The sequence below is a fragment of the Stegodyphus dumicola genome, chromosome 2 (assembly GCF_044657685.1).
Source record: "Stegodyphus dumicola isolate Sdum_Otavi_A_Nest chromosome 2, ASM4465768v1".
Classification (NCBI taxonomy): domain Eukaryota; kingdom Metazoa; phylum Arthropoda; class Arachnida; order Araneae; family Eresidae; genus Stegodyphus; species Stegodyphus dumicola.
The window spans coordinates 60,469,523-60,483,968 of record NC_140769.1 but is presented as its reverse complement, the minus strand read 5'-3'; the positions used below and the strand labels follow the sequence as shown (position 1 = coordinate 60,483,968).

The 14,446-nt window shown below is 30.7% G+C and overlaps 1 protein-coding gene across 1 annotated transcript in view; it reads right to left on the bottom strand.

The window, feature by feature from the left end:
- Pi3K59F (phosphatidylinositol 3-kinase 59F) overlaps positions 1 to 14,446 on the bottom strand; it is a 122,624-nt gene that overhangs the window by 70,694 nt on the left and 37,484 nt on the right. The window contains exons 4-6 of the mRNA XM_035357992.2: positions 9,962 to 10,085; positions 8,101 to 8,283; positions 6,768 to 6,839 (exon numbers count right to left, since the gene is read on the bottom strand). Of these exons, the coding sequence (XP_035213883.2) occupies positions 6,768 to 6,839; positions 8,101 to 8,283; positions 9,962 to 10,085 (379 nt within the window). The remainder of the gene's footprint in view (positions 1 to 6,767; positions 6,840 to 8,100; positions 8,284 to 9,961; positions 10,086 to 14,446) is intronic.

The window sequence follows — 14,446 nt, the reverse complement described above, 5'->3', positions numbered from 1 at the left end:
TGCATTTAAATGTTAATTTTATTTATTATGAATATATTTTGATTTAAGGAACTGAAATTAAAGTCTCCACAGTTTATTTTTTTGCATAAAATATGAAAAATTATGTTAATTTGTCCTACAGATTAGTGCCAAAGGTATTTATACACTCTCTGTTGAGGCAGAAAACAATCTGAAATGACATGTGATTGCAATTTATTACTGCAATTAACTATTTTGAAAACATTTATATTTCATTTTCCCTATATTTTGATTTATCTCATCATTTATGGAAAAGACAATAAATAAGGGAAAAGACATTAGAAGAGAGAAAAGTAGCCATTAAGCTGGCGAAAGAAGAGAAAAACTACTTTGAAAACTTTTAGATAAGCCAAAAGACTTATTTTGAAAAAAAAAAAAAAAAAAAAATCCACATATTTCAGCACCAAAACCAAGAGACGGATTAGAATAAGAATCGAGCATTGTACATGGTCATCAAATTTAAAGGATAAGAAGAAAAAATATGCTCACTAAGATAACGTTTCAACCAATGCCCAATACTGTAATTATTTATGTTAATTAAATACAAAATTGCATTTCCTCACATACACTAGAATAGAAATATGCAAATCCGGTGACTGACAATATGGAGCGCAAAGGACACATGTTGGAACTCTGGTCTCTAGTATTGTTTAACGTTTATGTGGTTTCTGCAAGTGATCAGCATTCAGTACTTTTGGCTCAAAGGCATAATTTATGTGAAGGTCAAGTGGCGAATAATTGGTAGAATCGAGGGAGATCAAACACAAATGGAGGTCATCCAAGATTTGAATATCCCTCAAAGTATCATATGAAAAGTTTGGACCTGCTTTCTAAGCAATGAATTAGTTGACGAACAGCCTGGTTAAGAGTGACAAAGAGCAACAACTGCATCAGAAGACTGTTTTCTGTTGTTGTCGGCTCGAAGAAATCACAAAGAGGCCACAACAGATTTGGTTTTGGACCTTCATGCTGACACAGGAACTTGAATTAGCCATTCTACTGCTGCATAAAAGCTTAACAAGGTTGGTTTGTATGCAAGAAAACCAATGGTTTGTGTCCCACTCACTCCAACTTCAAGAGGGGTCCATTTAAATTGGTACCGTTCAATGGAGCCAAGATGACTAAGCCCGAGCATTGTTTACTGATGAGTCCAGATATAGTCTGAACAGTGAGTCTAGACATGTTTTGATGTGGAGAGAGGAAGGAACATGCAACTTGCCTTCCATTGTCTGCGAAATTCCCTGTTTCCACGACCACATTTTAATAGTTTAGGGAGGAATCATGACAAATGGCCACAATGAGCTGCATGTCTTTCAAGGAGGTTCTGTAACTGCTCAGAGGTATGTGAACCAGGTATTGGTAACCCAAGTTTGAAGCAGAGTATCTGCTGATAGATGACAATGCTCGGCCTCATCGAGCACATCTGACATCAGAATACTTGCACACAGAAGATATCACTCAAATGCACTGCCCATCTTCTTACTCACTCAACCCAATTGAGCAAGTGTTGGATTCCTTAGGGTGTTGAATTTCAACACACCAAATTCTGCCCCAGACCATTCAAAAGCTAAAAAGTGCACTTTTCGAAGAGTGGCATTCATTTCCACAAGACTTGATCAACACTTTGGTAAAGTCTATGAAATCAAAATGTGAGATATACATATCTGTTCCAGAAGACTATACACCATATAAAGTTTATGTGGTTTCTGCAAGTGATCAGCATTCAGTACTTTTGGCTCAAAGGCATAATTTACGTGAAGGTCAAGTGGCGAATAATTGGTAGAATCGAGGGAGATCAAACACAAATGGAGGTCATCCAAGATTTGAATATCCCTCAAAGTATCATATGAAAAGTTTGGACCTGCTTTTTAAGCAATGAATTAGTTGATGAACAGCCTGGTTAAGAGTGAGAAAGAGCAACAACTGCATCAGAAGACTGTTTTCTGCTGTTTTCGGCTCGAAGAAATCACAAAGTCTGCTCACCCCGCGGGCATGTGTTTTTCTTCCTTTATTAAGGAACACAACCTGTTTTTTTCCCCGTTTAACCACTGAAATAAATTATATACACTATAAGACGTTTAGCTTATGCTTTGGCCAACAGAAATCATTAGTTGTCCACTAAATTGCGACGATTGAAGGCATGTGGTATTACCGCTCACACTCCCCCTTTTGCCGCTTTTTTCTTATAGAAATTGCTGCTAGAAAACATTCAGTGATCATCTTGATTATTTAATTAAATTATTGAATTATTAATTAGATTAATAATTAGATTGATTATTAATTAGATTTATTGAATCTGGTGCAAAGACTGTGAAGTTGGACTTTGCCTTGAATCCTGTTTTGAAATCTATCATACTAAACTGCATTTCTAAGATATTTTTTTCTCAGTGCTTTATATTTTCTTTAATTTTATATATTTTACTTTTTTTTTATATTATGCAATAAATAAAAATTAACTCTAATCCGACTGAAATTTATTTTAAAAAACATTTTTTTGGTGATAACATCTGAAATTGGTTTTACTGGCAACTTAGTTTCTCATAATAAAAATCTATATAAAAAAATATTTTCTAGAAAGGAAAAATGCATTTTTCAATTCTCCAATATATATAGATTAAAAAGATGCAAAAAAAATTATACAATTTTTGAAGCGATTTCGGTCTACAAATTGAGCAGTCAGAGGGTTAAAGAAAAAAAAAATTTTTCACAACAGGTTAATTTAGATTTTCTATCATTTTCCAATTTCCATAAATTTGATTTTAATTTCAATATTTTGCAAATAATCACTGCCAAACATTGTAATTTATGTTCACTAATGTACAATTTTCTATTAATTAATTCTATGAATTTTATAATTTTTCATTAAGTATCAGCTACGTTTTATTTCTGTTATTCCCTTTAATTTTGATGACTACCATTAATTTCTAGCCCAACAATCAATTAACTCAACAAAATTTTCATAGCAATCTGCTCAGAAAAAGCTCCATGTGTCTATTTGCAGTGCAAAGAAAAGACTACCTTCTGCAAATAAATATCAAAATCAGCCTCTAGAATTTTGAAATAAGATTATATTCAGCCTTGAATTTAAACTTATATTTCTGAACCTGATAAAAATTTTAAAGTATGATGCAAACCAGGAAGAGAACTTTAAAGGAAAAAAACTTAGGAGTAACACAGTAAATATGGTGGTGGCAGTATACTTGTTTGAGATATATTTCTGTTTATGAAGTCAGTAAACAAGCTTTTATCAAAAGAAAAATGCATACACTTTAGTACATAGACATACTTAAAGAAATCTAAAGCAAAGAGCTCAAAAAATGGGATTGTGCAGTGATTTTATAGTTCAGCATAATAACAATCATAAAGCCACACAGCTTTGAATACCAAGTTCTGGCTTTTATGTATGTGCAGCCAATTAAATGCACTTCCTCAGTCACAAGATATAAATGTTATAGAATATGTATGGGCATATTTTCAAGAAAAAAATTTAAATTTATTGAAATTCTAATAAGATGCAATTGGAAAAAGCTTTACAAGAGAAAACAGGACAAAATTACACCTGAATTTGTAAGGTTTTTAAGTTAAAATAACCAAATTTCTTTTTATTTTAAGTTACCCTTTCCTGTAAACTCTTATTTCAACTTCCCTTCAGAATGAGAGCAGAGTTCAGCTTTTTGCTAATTTATGTTGGAGCCAAATTTTGTATTTAAAGGTTAGTGAGAAACTTCTCAAGTATGAGAGAGCTTTTAGTCTCAGACCACGTCGGCTCGGTGGACGTTCACCAGAGTAGTTAGTATTTAAATTCTTACGCCTTAATGCTATTTCTCAAATACTGATTGAAGAGATTTAAGTGTGTTAGTACTGAGCTATGGCTTGCTACCGTACCATAAATAGGCCAATCTCGCACTTAAGCTCTGTCACAGCGACTATTTATATGTCTACTGAAGTGTTACTTTAAATTGCTTGATTGTTCAGTTTTAGACCCAAGCGCGGACATTATTTTTCCGTTATCACTCCCGAGCTAAGAGTTGCTGTAAATAGTGGTTTAAATAAAAGGGTCTTTTATACCCTTCTTATGTTGTAATTCTTCTAACACTCACAAGAACATAGCTGCATTCAGCTCACTGTTCGAGTTCAGGACATTGATACTGTCACCATTATGTTTGCCAAAAGTATGCATAGAACACTAAATCCTGACAAATTTTCCAAAAACTTAATTAATTCAATGATGAGAAGATTAACAGTCAAGAAAGCTAAAGATAATATGACCAAATATTAATTAAATTAAGAATCAAGAAATTATATATTCTAATTGTTTTGAATCTAGTGTGTGAATACTTTTGATGTGTTCCAATTAGAACTGAGATACTTTTTTATCTATTTCAAATGGAAATAAAAATATCTAATTGTAACAAAAGTTTTTTGCCAAAAAACATTTTTAATAAAGTTAGGGGAAAAAAGTTGTATTTTTCACCACCCAAATCTATGATTTTCTTCCAGAGTTTTGGTAGTTTTTCAAAGCCTTCAGCCCAAGAAACTTGGTGACTGCGAGACCAAAAAGAGATCAACCTCATTTCAGATGTCCTGTGCAGAATGGAAAATAGCACAAGCAAGCTGTATCTGCAGATGTAAAAAAGGAAGAAATCTGAAGGAGTGATGCCAGGCATCCCATTCGAGTCTGTACAGAATCCAGCTGGTGAATACAGACACATATGGTCTTGCATTATCTTGATAGAGAACATTAACTTTTTGCACCGGAACTCAGTTCAATGGTTTTCCTTGATAACAGAGTCAACACGGATTAGCATTTTACCAGATACGCTTTGTGGATAATACCACGGCAAACCCACCAGACACAAAGCATGATCTTTTTAGTCAAATTGGCACTTTGTGTCGCTGCCAATGAACTCACTAAGCGCAGACCAACCCTCTTTTTGGCCTGTGTTGTTGAAGTAAATCAACTTTTCATCACAAGTGACAATCTGGTGCAGAATTTTGTCCTTGCATTGATATTTGAGCAGATTAGTGCAGGTCCTTATCTGCTTAAGTCAGCTCATATAGCACCCAGCAATTGAACTTGTACATCAAGTTTAAGCAATGCATAGCGTAGTTAATGGACATGGTACTAACGTCTAACTTCTTAGCAAGCTCTTGAGCAGTTGCATACTGATTTCTTCCACAAATTCTCGCAGGAGGGCCTCATCAACATCAGTAGACTGGCCAGAGCGCTCTTCTTGTTGAATGTCATAGTCCTCGTTTTTGAGCTTTCGGTACCGAACCTTCACAGTGTCATATGATATAGCATTAGTGCCTAAAGCTGTATACATGATTTGGCAACATTCTGGAGCTGACGTTTTGCAACAGAGCTGGAAGTAATTGGAACTGATGGTTTTAATCCGGTAGAATGATAGTTCCATTTCAGATAACTTTAACTTAATGATATCGATATATTTTTATAAATTTCACAAAACAGTGCTTTAAAGCAAGCCTCTTTCTTTCAAATGCCAAAAATCGTTTGACAAAATATAATTAAACACAGCAAAGCAAACTGTTTGCACAGACAATATTTGCGGTGGCTAGAAACTTTCATTAAAACCAACAACTACTTTTTTTATATTTTCCTTCACTGTGTAATAATTTTAGTACATGAAAATAATATTAAATAATTATTACATCATTTTTCTTGCAAAATAATGAGGTTTTTAAACTTTTTTATTAATGTATGAATACCTTTGATGCTGACCTCAATTACATTAAACAGAAATCCTTCCTCATCTGAAAAGTTTAAAGCAATTTCCAGCAATATAATTTTGCCTTTCTGATATTGCTCATAATTTTCTCTAAATTTTTTTAAATGCTTAGCTGGATTATATATAAGCTTAATTTAATAACACTCAAAAGTACATTTTAAAGTGAATTTTTAATTAACTCATTCATTTCATTTAAGATGATCACTTTATAAAATTATTTTGAGTGTTTTTTCTTATTAAAAACTGTGTACTTTTGACACTGTGTATTAAAAACTGTGTACTGAAACTGTGTACTTCTTTTGTTCTGAACATTTTCTGTAAAAGCACAGTCTGTTTTATGAATACTCTACCAAAAACCACATCTTACAAAATTTAAACTTTTTAGGATAAGGAAAAATATCAAATTAGAAAATGGATATAAAATGTTATTAAAAATTAAAGTAAAAGTTTTATCTTGCATACATGAATATTTCCATATATATGGCTACATATGGATTATGTGCAAACTACAAAACATATACACTACTTAAAAGTAAACTTTTTAACTCTTTGAATGTTTGCAGAACAAATATGTCCCTCATACAACATAACTAAAATGATTCGACAAAGTACATAGCGAATACAACAGTCGTCAAGAACAGCAAAAAGCTCATTTATTACTATTTGCAATAAATGTATGTAATTTATGTAATGCATGTACTAGTTGTCTGTATGTATGTGCGTACTATTTGCTTTATGTAATGCATCTACTATTTGCAATAAATGTATTGTAGTAATAAATAAACAAAAAGCTCATTTATTACTATTATTACATTTATTTATTTACGGCTTATTTATAAATCTTATCATTTGCCCTCATCTAACTCTTATTTCCCTTATGTGAAACATTAATGCATTATTTTACAAGCAAGTATTATCATCATCTTCATTTGTTAGCTTTTGTTGATTTAATTTCTAATATTTTCAAGTAAAATTTTATAAAATATGTGATGCACTTACAGCAGTTATTTCTGGATCGGGTACCATAACTAGTTCATTGCTGTTGTTGCTACTACAAAGTGCTTCCCCATCCTATGAAGAAAAAAGAATTCGGTTCAAGAAAAGAAATAAAATTATAGGAAATTAATAAATAAGGTCATGGTTAAACATTTTTCCTTCATTATCATAAATCTTATTTTATGCAAGTGAAAAGAAAACTCAAGCATGTGAAATTATTATTTAATAAATTATTAATATTAAAACACATTCCATATTTATGTACAGAAACAAAAATATAGGATTTTAATCTATCATTTAAATAAATATGCAAATTCACTAAGCCGTAGATACTGCTTCAGTTCTTTGTAAAATTACTAAATTTATGGCCTCAGATTAACTCTGAAATTTTCTATTACAAAACACTTTACCTCAGCAACTAATTTTTTACACTAAAGCCTTTAGAAAATATTTTTTTTTAAATTACAACAAGTAGGTTTGTATGCTACACTTAAATATTGCACTTAAAAATACTTTTGAAAAAAATTAACATTTTTGTAAATAAAAATAAAGTAATACATTTCACTAAATTTTTCATCAGACTAAAAGCTTGCTTAACCAGCTGCATAAAATAGCTGTTATAAAAAAGAAAAATATATAATGTTTTTAATGGGTCCAGCTAGTAGTTAATAAAAAATTTCATTGTATTTACGTCAAACAACTGTAGAATTAAACATGCAGAAATTTAAAACATTTCATTTCTGTCAGTAGCAACATATTTCTTTTATATCACTGAGTTTTCAGATTTTATTAAAAATATATATATCTAATGTTTAGCCAAATGGCATATTACACTGCTTTTTAAAATGCTGAGTTTGTTAATCAAAATTTCATTAAGTTTGCACACAATATGTAACAAATTAAAAAAATTATAAATTTAGGCTTTGAGGTACATGTGTTCGAGTAAAGAACTATGCATGTTCAAGTTCTGGTGGCTCTAGGTGTTCCCATTTTTCCATACTAGAAGGAACATACCTACATACAGACTGTTCATTATTCAATAACAGTGATTAATAGCTTTCCTTTCTTCTCTTCTTCAGAAACATTTATTATTGATTATCAAGTTAGTACTCTTAATTACTTATCAGGTACTGAACAAAAGTAGCACTTGGTATACACTTATCAATTCTGAATACAAGAGATTACAAAATTTATGATAAATCCTATTTTCAACCTGTCTACTTACTTTATATTTTACTTCCCCCAACCTTTCTGCTCAACATATAAAATATCAATAACAAAAGAATTTAGATGTTTTTTTATCAATTCTATTTTATCCAGAAATTTAAATGCTTACCTCTTCAAAATATACAACAGTATATTCCACTCCATATGCAATTATTCTTGGAAACTCTATCATGAGAAACATAAAATTTGAAGAACGCTTTTCTTTTTCGTTTATTAATTCAATCTCCCTGAAAGTTAATCTATCTAGCCAATCAACTTTTATCATATGGCCATTGCGATGCTTCTTAGTTAGCTATGGTAAAAGGTAAAAGGTAAATTTTTAATAACATAACAGAAAATTCACAGCATGTAGTATGCATTGCCATTTTTACACATTATAAAATTTTTAAATAAAAAATTTTAATAATGGGTAAGCATTTTTATATAAAAAATTTATTAAAAATTGTCATTTAAATGTAGAAAAGAACATGCATAACACACCAATTATTCAAAATTTCTGTTATAAATCTTTGTCAATTGAAAACTTAAAATACAATATGAATTATATATGATGGCTTTAGTAAATTACTGATTAGGTTTTGATTCATTTTAAAAAAATTCTGTAGAAAAGGTGGCATTAAAATAGTTATAAAAAGAGGTGCTTATGTATTATCTTATCAACCATGAAACTGTTGCCAAACAGCACGATTTAGTGGCAAATATGGATTAAGTACGATGTAACAATGCATTCATATACAGTACAAAGTCCGTAATCCGGACTCGTTGGGACTTCGGCAATTCTGGATTAGGGGTTTTTCTGGATTATAGATCATCAATTAAATCTGGTAAGATGGCATGCAGAAATTATACAATTAAAAATATGAAACCATAATTTATGAAATAAAGAGCAATTATGATCTAAAGGGTGTCAAAATTTACACAAAAAAAAGCTTAATATTTATTTGTTTACTTTAGTAGACATTTCTTTCAATGTAAGTTGTTTAAGTTGCTTAATTTTTTGTGCTAATACTTTCTCTTTAATTCTATAAACAGACATAATTTCTTGTTCAGCTACAATGTTCCACTGTTCAAATCCTGTAATTGTTGTGTTGAGAATACCGACTAACTTGTCAATCGAAATTTTTTCATTTTCAATAACATTCTCTGTTACTTTCTTCACTATCGGAAGCGCGCATAGGTAAACGCTTTACTGATTTTACGCACATGCGTAGCGGACGCGTGCATCAAATGTGCATGCGTAAGTTTGTGGCTTTGAGGTCCAGATTATAGATCATTCCGGATAATGGACGTCTGGTTTACAGACTTTGTACTGTATATCTTTTATAACACTTCACACATAATACTTGTGTTTCATGTAACTCTGACTGATTCTCAATAAGCCATGCTTTGTTTTTATGAATAAGGATACAAACCAACTGCTATTGCTATATTGTTTCCCCTGCATTAAAAAAATTATTAAGATTTGGAACCTACTACTACAGAACAGCAGACAGTTGAATATTTTGAAAGTTATGATATTTTATCATGAAAAAGTACACATTAATGGACATGATATGGTTGGCAAAACAGCAATAGGTTGGAACAATTACCTGCAGGTAGTATTAATAGAGCTCTAAGCAAAGCTTCTGGTACAATCAGAAGGCCTAACAAAATAGCAGAGATCAATGAAAGCCTTTTTAAGAAATGCAAAAACAAAGAATGTTAAATTTTGATTTTTATTACACAAAAAGTCATCTGTTCTTTCAGAATTTTGATAAAACATTTGGTGCAACTTTGGCAAATTCTCCACCAACTTCTATGGTTATGAGATAACATATAAGAACCACAAAAAAAAAAAAAAAAAAAAAAAAAAGAAAAGGAAAAAAAAGAAAAGAAAAAAAAGAAAGAAATATTAAATAAAGAATTTATTAAATAAAGAAATTAATTTTCAAAGTTTTACATTAACTACAAAAGCTAATGAACATGCTTACCTTTGACAATTTTGTCATCTGCTCTTTAGAGCAATCTGTCTTGCCAGGAGTTCTAGTATTTAAACTTCCATCAGCTTGTAGGTTATTCCATAGTCGAAGGTCATGCATTCCTTGTCGTAATGCTCTATAAACAGAATTTCTCATTAACAAAAAAAAAAAAAAAAAAAAAAAAACATAAAACTGCTTAAAGTTTTAGATATAATTTAATTATAATCTAAGAAACTGTATTTTGTTCTGGCTAATACAAAAATTACTCCATGAAGAATAACAATCAGTAAACATTAAATCAATTATCCTTTACTTTTTCAAATGAAGTTTTCTTAACTTTTGCAATTTCAAATTAAATGTATATTTCATAATCTAAATCAGCATATTGTCATTTATGTAGCTGTAATTGTAACATAAAACCCATAACTGGAATCATAATATAAAACAGTGGCTAATATCGTAAAATAAACGATGTTTATCTAATCTCACTTAATTTTATTTCCACTTATTAATAACCTATAAGTATTTTAGAAAGTGCAGCTAGTGAAAAAATTTTCAAGATCAACCACTTAGTGGCTTGTAAATAATCTTGAAGATATCATCAATACTGATATATGAATGGAAATTATTCACATTATGTAGATTGAAAATTTTCTTCCTACTCCCTTTAAGTATATATAGTACAAAGTCCGTAATCCAGATGTCCATTATCCGGAATGATCTATAATCCGGACCTCAAAGCCACAAACTTAGGCATGCACGTAAAACCAGTAAAGCGTTTACACATGTGTGCTTCCGATAGTGAAGAAAGTGACAGAGAGGTTATTGAAGATGAAAAAATTTCGATTGACAAGTTAGTCGGTATTCTCGACACAGCAATTACAGGATTTGAACAGTGGACCTTTGTAACTGAACAACAAATTATGTCTGTTTATAGAATTAAAGAGAAAGTATTAGCACAAAAAACGAAGCAACTTAAACAACTTACTTTGAAAGAAATGTTTAATAAAGTAAACAAATAAATATTAAACTTTTTTTTTTGTAAATTTTGAAAACCCTTTAGATCATAATTGCTCTTTATTTCATAAATTATGGTTTCATATTTTTAATTGTATAATTTCTGCATGCCATCTTACCAAATTTAAATTGATGATCTATAATCCAGAAAAACCCATAATCCGGAAACGCCGAAGTCCGACGAGTCCGGATTACGGACTTTGTATTGTATATTATTTTTCTTGTTAATTTCATTTAACTGAATAAGATAGTTTACATTAAAAAAATGAATCTACATATAGCAAAACTATTCATCTGAATTAACTGGTATGCATGAATTCCGGATAACATTTCCCCTTCCCAGGTACCCCATAGTCAGATTTTCAAAAAATAAAAATAAATAAATAAAAGGCTTAGTTTCACGTATGTTATTTTTGACAATATAGTACAGCTTCCATACCCAGAGGTAAAGTATATTCTAAAACTTACTGATGAGCATGAAACTATGGATAACACAATTTCTATATTAAACATGATAGTCATGTGAGATAGTTTGCCCAATAAATTGAAAAATATGGATTAAACTCGTAAAGCGAAAGTTAAGCTCAGGATCATGCACACTGTGTATGATCCTGTAGATGATTGATCACATCCTATTTTTTTATTTTATTACGAAAATTCAAAAAAATTCATGCTTGCAAAAATTTGATTTTTTCCGTGTAAATTATTATTATTACTTTCTTTCTGTTTATTATTTTTGTATAAATTATTACTATCATTTTCTTCCTGTTAATAATTTTTGTATTTAAGAATAAATTTATTGAAAAGCTGGAAATATTGTATTGCTATTTGCTTCAAATGCTGATTTTCTTTACAAATGAACTTCATGAATTAATTTTACTAAAACATCAAATCAATATCAAGAATCTGTTTTTTTTGGGGGGGGGACAGTAAAAATATTACTTTAAAAAAAATTATTTTCACTTATTTAAGAATAGTCACAATAGTCAATTAAACGGTGTAAGCTTTGTCTAATAATACAAAAATTAATCTTTTGAGAAAATGCTCTTCCATTTTCTCAAAAAGTCCAAGAAGGAAAAAATGTAGTGAAATATCCTTAAAACAGTCAACAGTCTAGACAGTTTTGTTTCCAGTTGATCTCTGTTTTTTAATTACGCTCTCCATAAAAGGAATTTACTTTTAATGAAATTTGAAGAATAAAATGACATCTTCTATATACATGACAAAAATTTATTTAAACTATGAAGACGTGGAATAGCATAGTAGAAACATGATATTACACAGCGCTTTGCACTTCTCTCTTACAAGCAATACTCACCATTGACTTTAGCTAACTACGCATTAACTAAGTATAAGTATTACGCAGCAGAGAACTTGCTTATCATGCGCATGCGCTAGGGGAATCAACAACGGTTGCCAACAAAACTGAATAGCACACATAATTCATAACAAGGATTATAATTTAATGAATAATATTTATTACCATTATCCACTCTTTATTAATATCATTTGAATGGAAATTTGATCATAAAATTCATGCTATTTCTCTGGTAGAAATTCCTGGATAAGGTATGAATGTTTATAATTTTGTTGTATTTGAAGACTTGGGTACCTACAATTTGACAATGTGAAATTACTTTTGAGATATTGGTCGCAAATAGAAATGATAGCATATTTTGAAATTAAACTCTTTTTTGGTGCTTTAATATGCATGTCTGCCAGTGAGTGAAGAATTGTCATAATCTGTTAGCAAATGAAAAATCATTAAAAGTAATTACTTCTGACAATAGACGTGGATGAAACTTACATGTATGACATCTCAGAGCAGAGCAGAGTTTAATTTGAATTGCTTATGTGATATAAATGCACCAGTTTGCAGGATTATCCACAAAAAATTCCTGAAAGTTAGTGCTTACTTTGTTCTGTATTCTCTCGAGTGTAAACCCCCTTTTTCTTTCAGAAAAAGCATATGAAATTCAGGGGTGTGGCTTATACATGCAAATGATTAGAAATAGATGCATACAAACAGCTCGCAACACAGCAAAATGTATTTAATGATTAAACATAAAATATACTGTTGTGTGAACATTTCAGAGTATTATACAGGTTTAGTTGTGGTTGCTGGTCATGGTGACCAGTTGTGGGATACTAGTACTAGTAATAATTGATACAGGTAGTGCAGCCAACTATAGTAGTGATCGACAGTGACAGTGAATAAGGAGTGCTAAGCACAGAAACATGTTTCTTTTGATGGAAAATTTTAAAAAAATTATTTAAAAAAAGAATGTATGGTAAGAACTGTTTTTTGCTTAACTGCTTTCACACCTGCAAAAATGGGAAAATATTATATACAGGCTATCTGTTGCTTATCCTCAAGATTTTTTTTTAATTAGGCATATTTAGAATTGAGAAATAATTAGGCATATTTAGAATATCATTTTTTCTCCTAAGAGAAATTATATATAAAAATTAAAGAAGGTTTTATATATATAAATATGCATGTGCATGTTTATATTACAGAGAATACTACAGCGCAATGCAGAAATAGTCCATACTGCTTTGTACAGAAATATGTGCCAATCAAGTATTGGTCTTTTCAAAAAAATATCTTTACACCATATTGTTCTTTTTCTCTTTTTACCTTCTTCCGTTGCCTCTTGGCTAATAAGAAGGACAGATAAAAGAGCATTCTGCTGAGCCAGTAAAACTTCGTGTTGAGCTGAAAAAGCCATGACACAAAATAACGAAAACAAGCAGAGCGAACTTGAAAATCAATGGAGCAGGAAAACAGTGCACGAAAGGTATAGACACATCCATGCATGCGTAAATTCAGCTTCTCTTAGATCCACATCTTAGACCTCGTCTCGCAGGTGTGAATAGAAATCCCGTATTTTATTACCTTATGACTATGCCACTATGCCCTTTATGCCACCGTCTGAACGTAGCCTTAGAGAAAGTAAAACAATACCAACATTAAATAAGGAAACAATAAAGTAAATTGGTACTCCATTGCATAAATTCACATATTAATAAAGCCTAATTCTCAAAAGACAACAAAACACTGAAGAAATGAAACAACTGCTCATTTAAACTGTTGAGAATATTCATGCAAGTTGTGAATAATTTAATAATTTGTCCAACAGATGGCAGAATCTGTCAAGCTAATTCTGTTTTGTAATTGTTACAGCTTATAACTGAGCCTGCACTGTCAGTTAGAAGAAAGGCATGCTTAAGAACAAACACTGATGTAGTGCCAGGCTATATAAAGAAGTGTAAATAAACTATATATCTTGCAAAATGGAGGCTTAATTAATGTCATATGTACTGGGTATGTGAAGATCTGATTAGTTCTTTTATTTTTACGGCAGAGACACATCAGTAATGTATTGCTTCAAGGAATGATATATATCTTCCTTTTTACAATACATATAACGCATATAGCTGCAGAGCGAAAAAAAAGGAAGATGTATTGAGCATTGT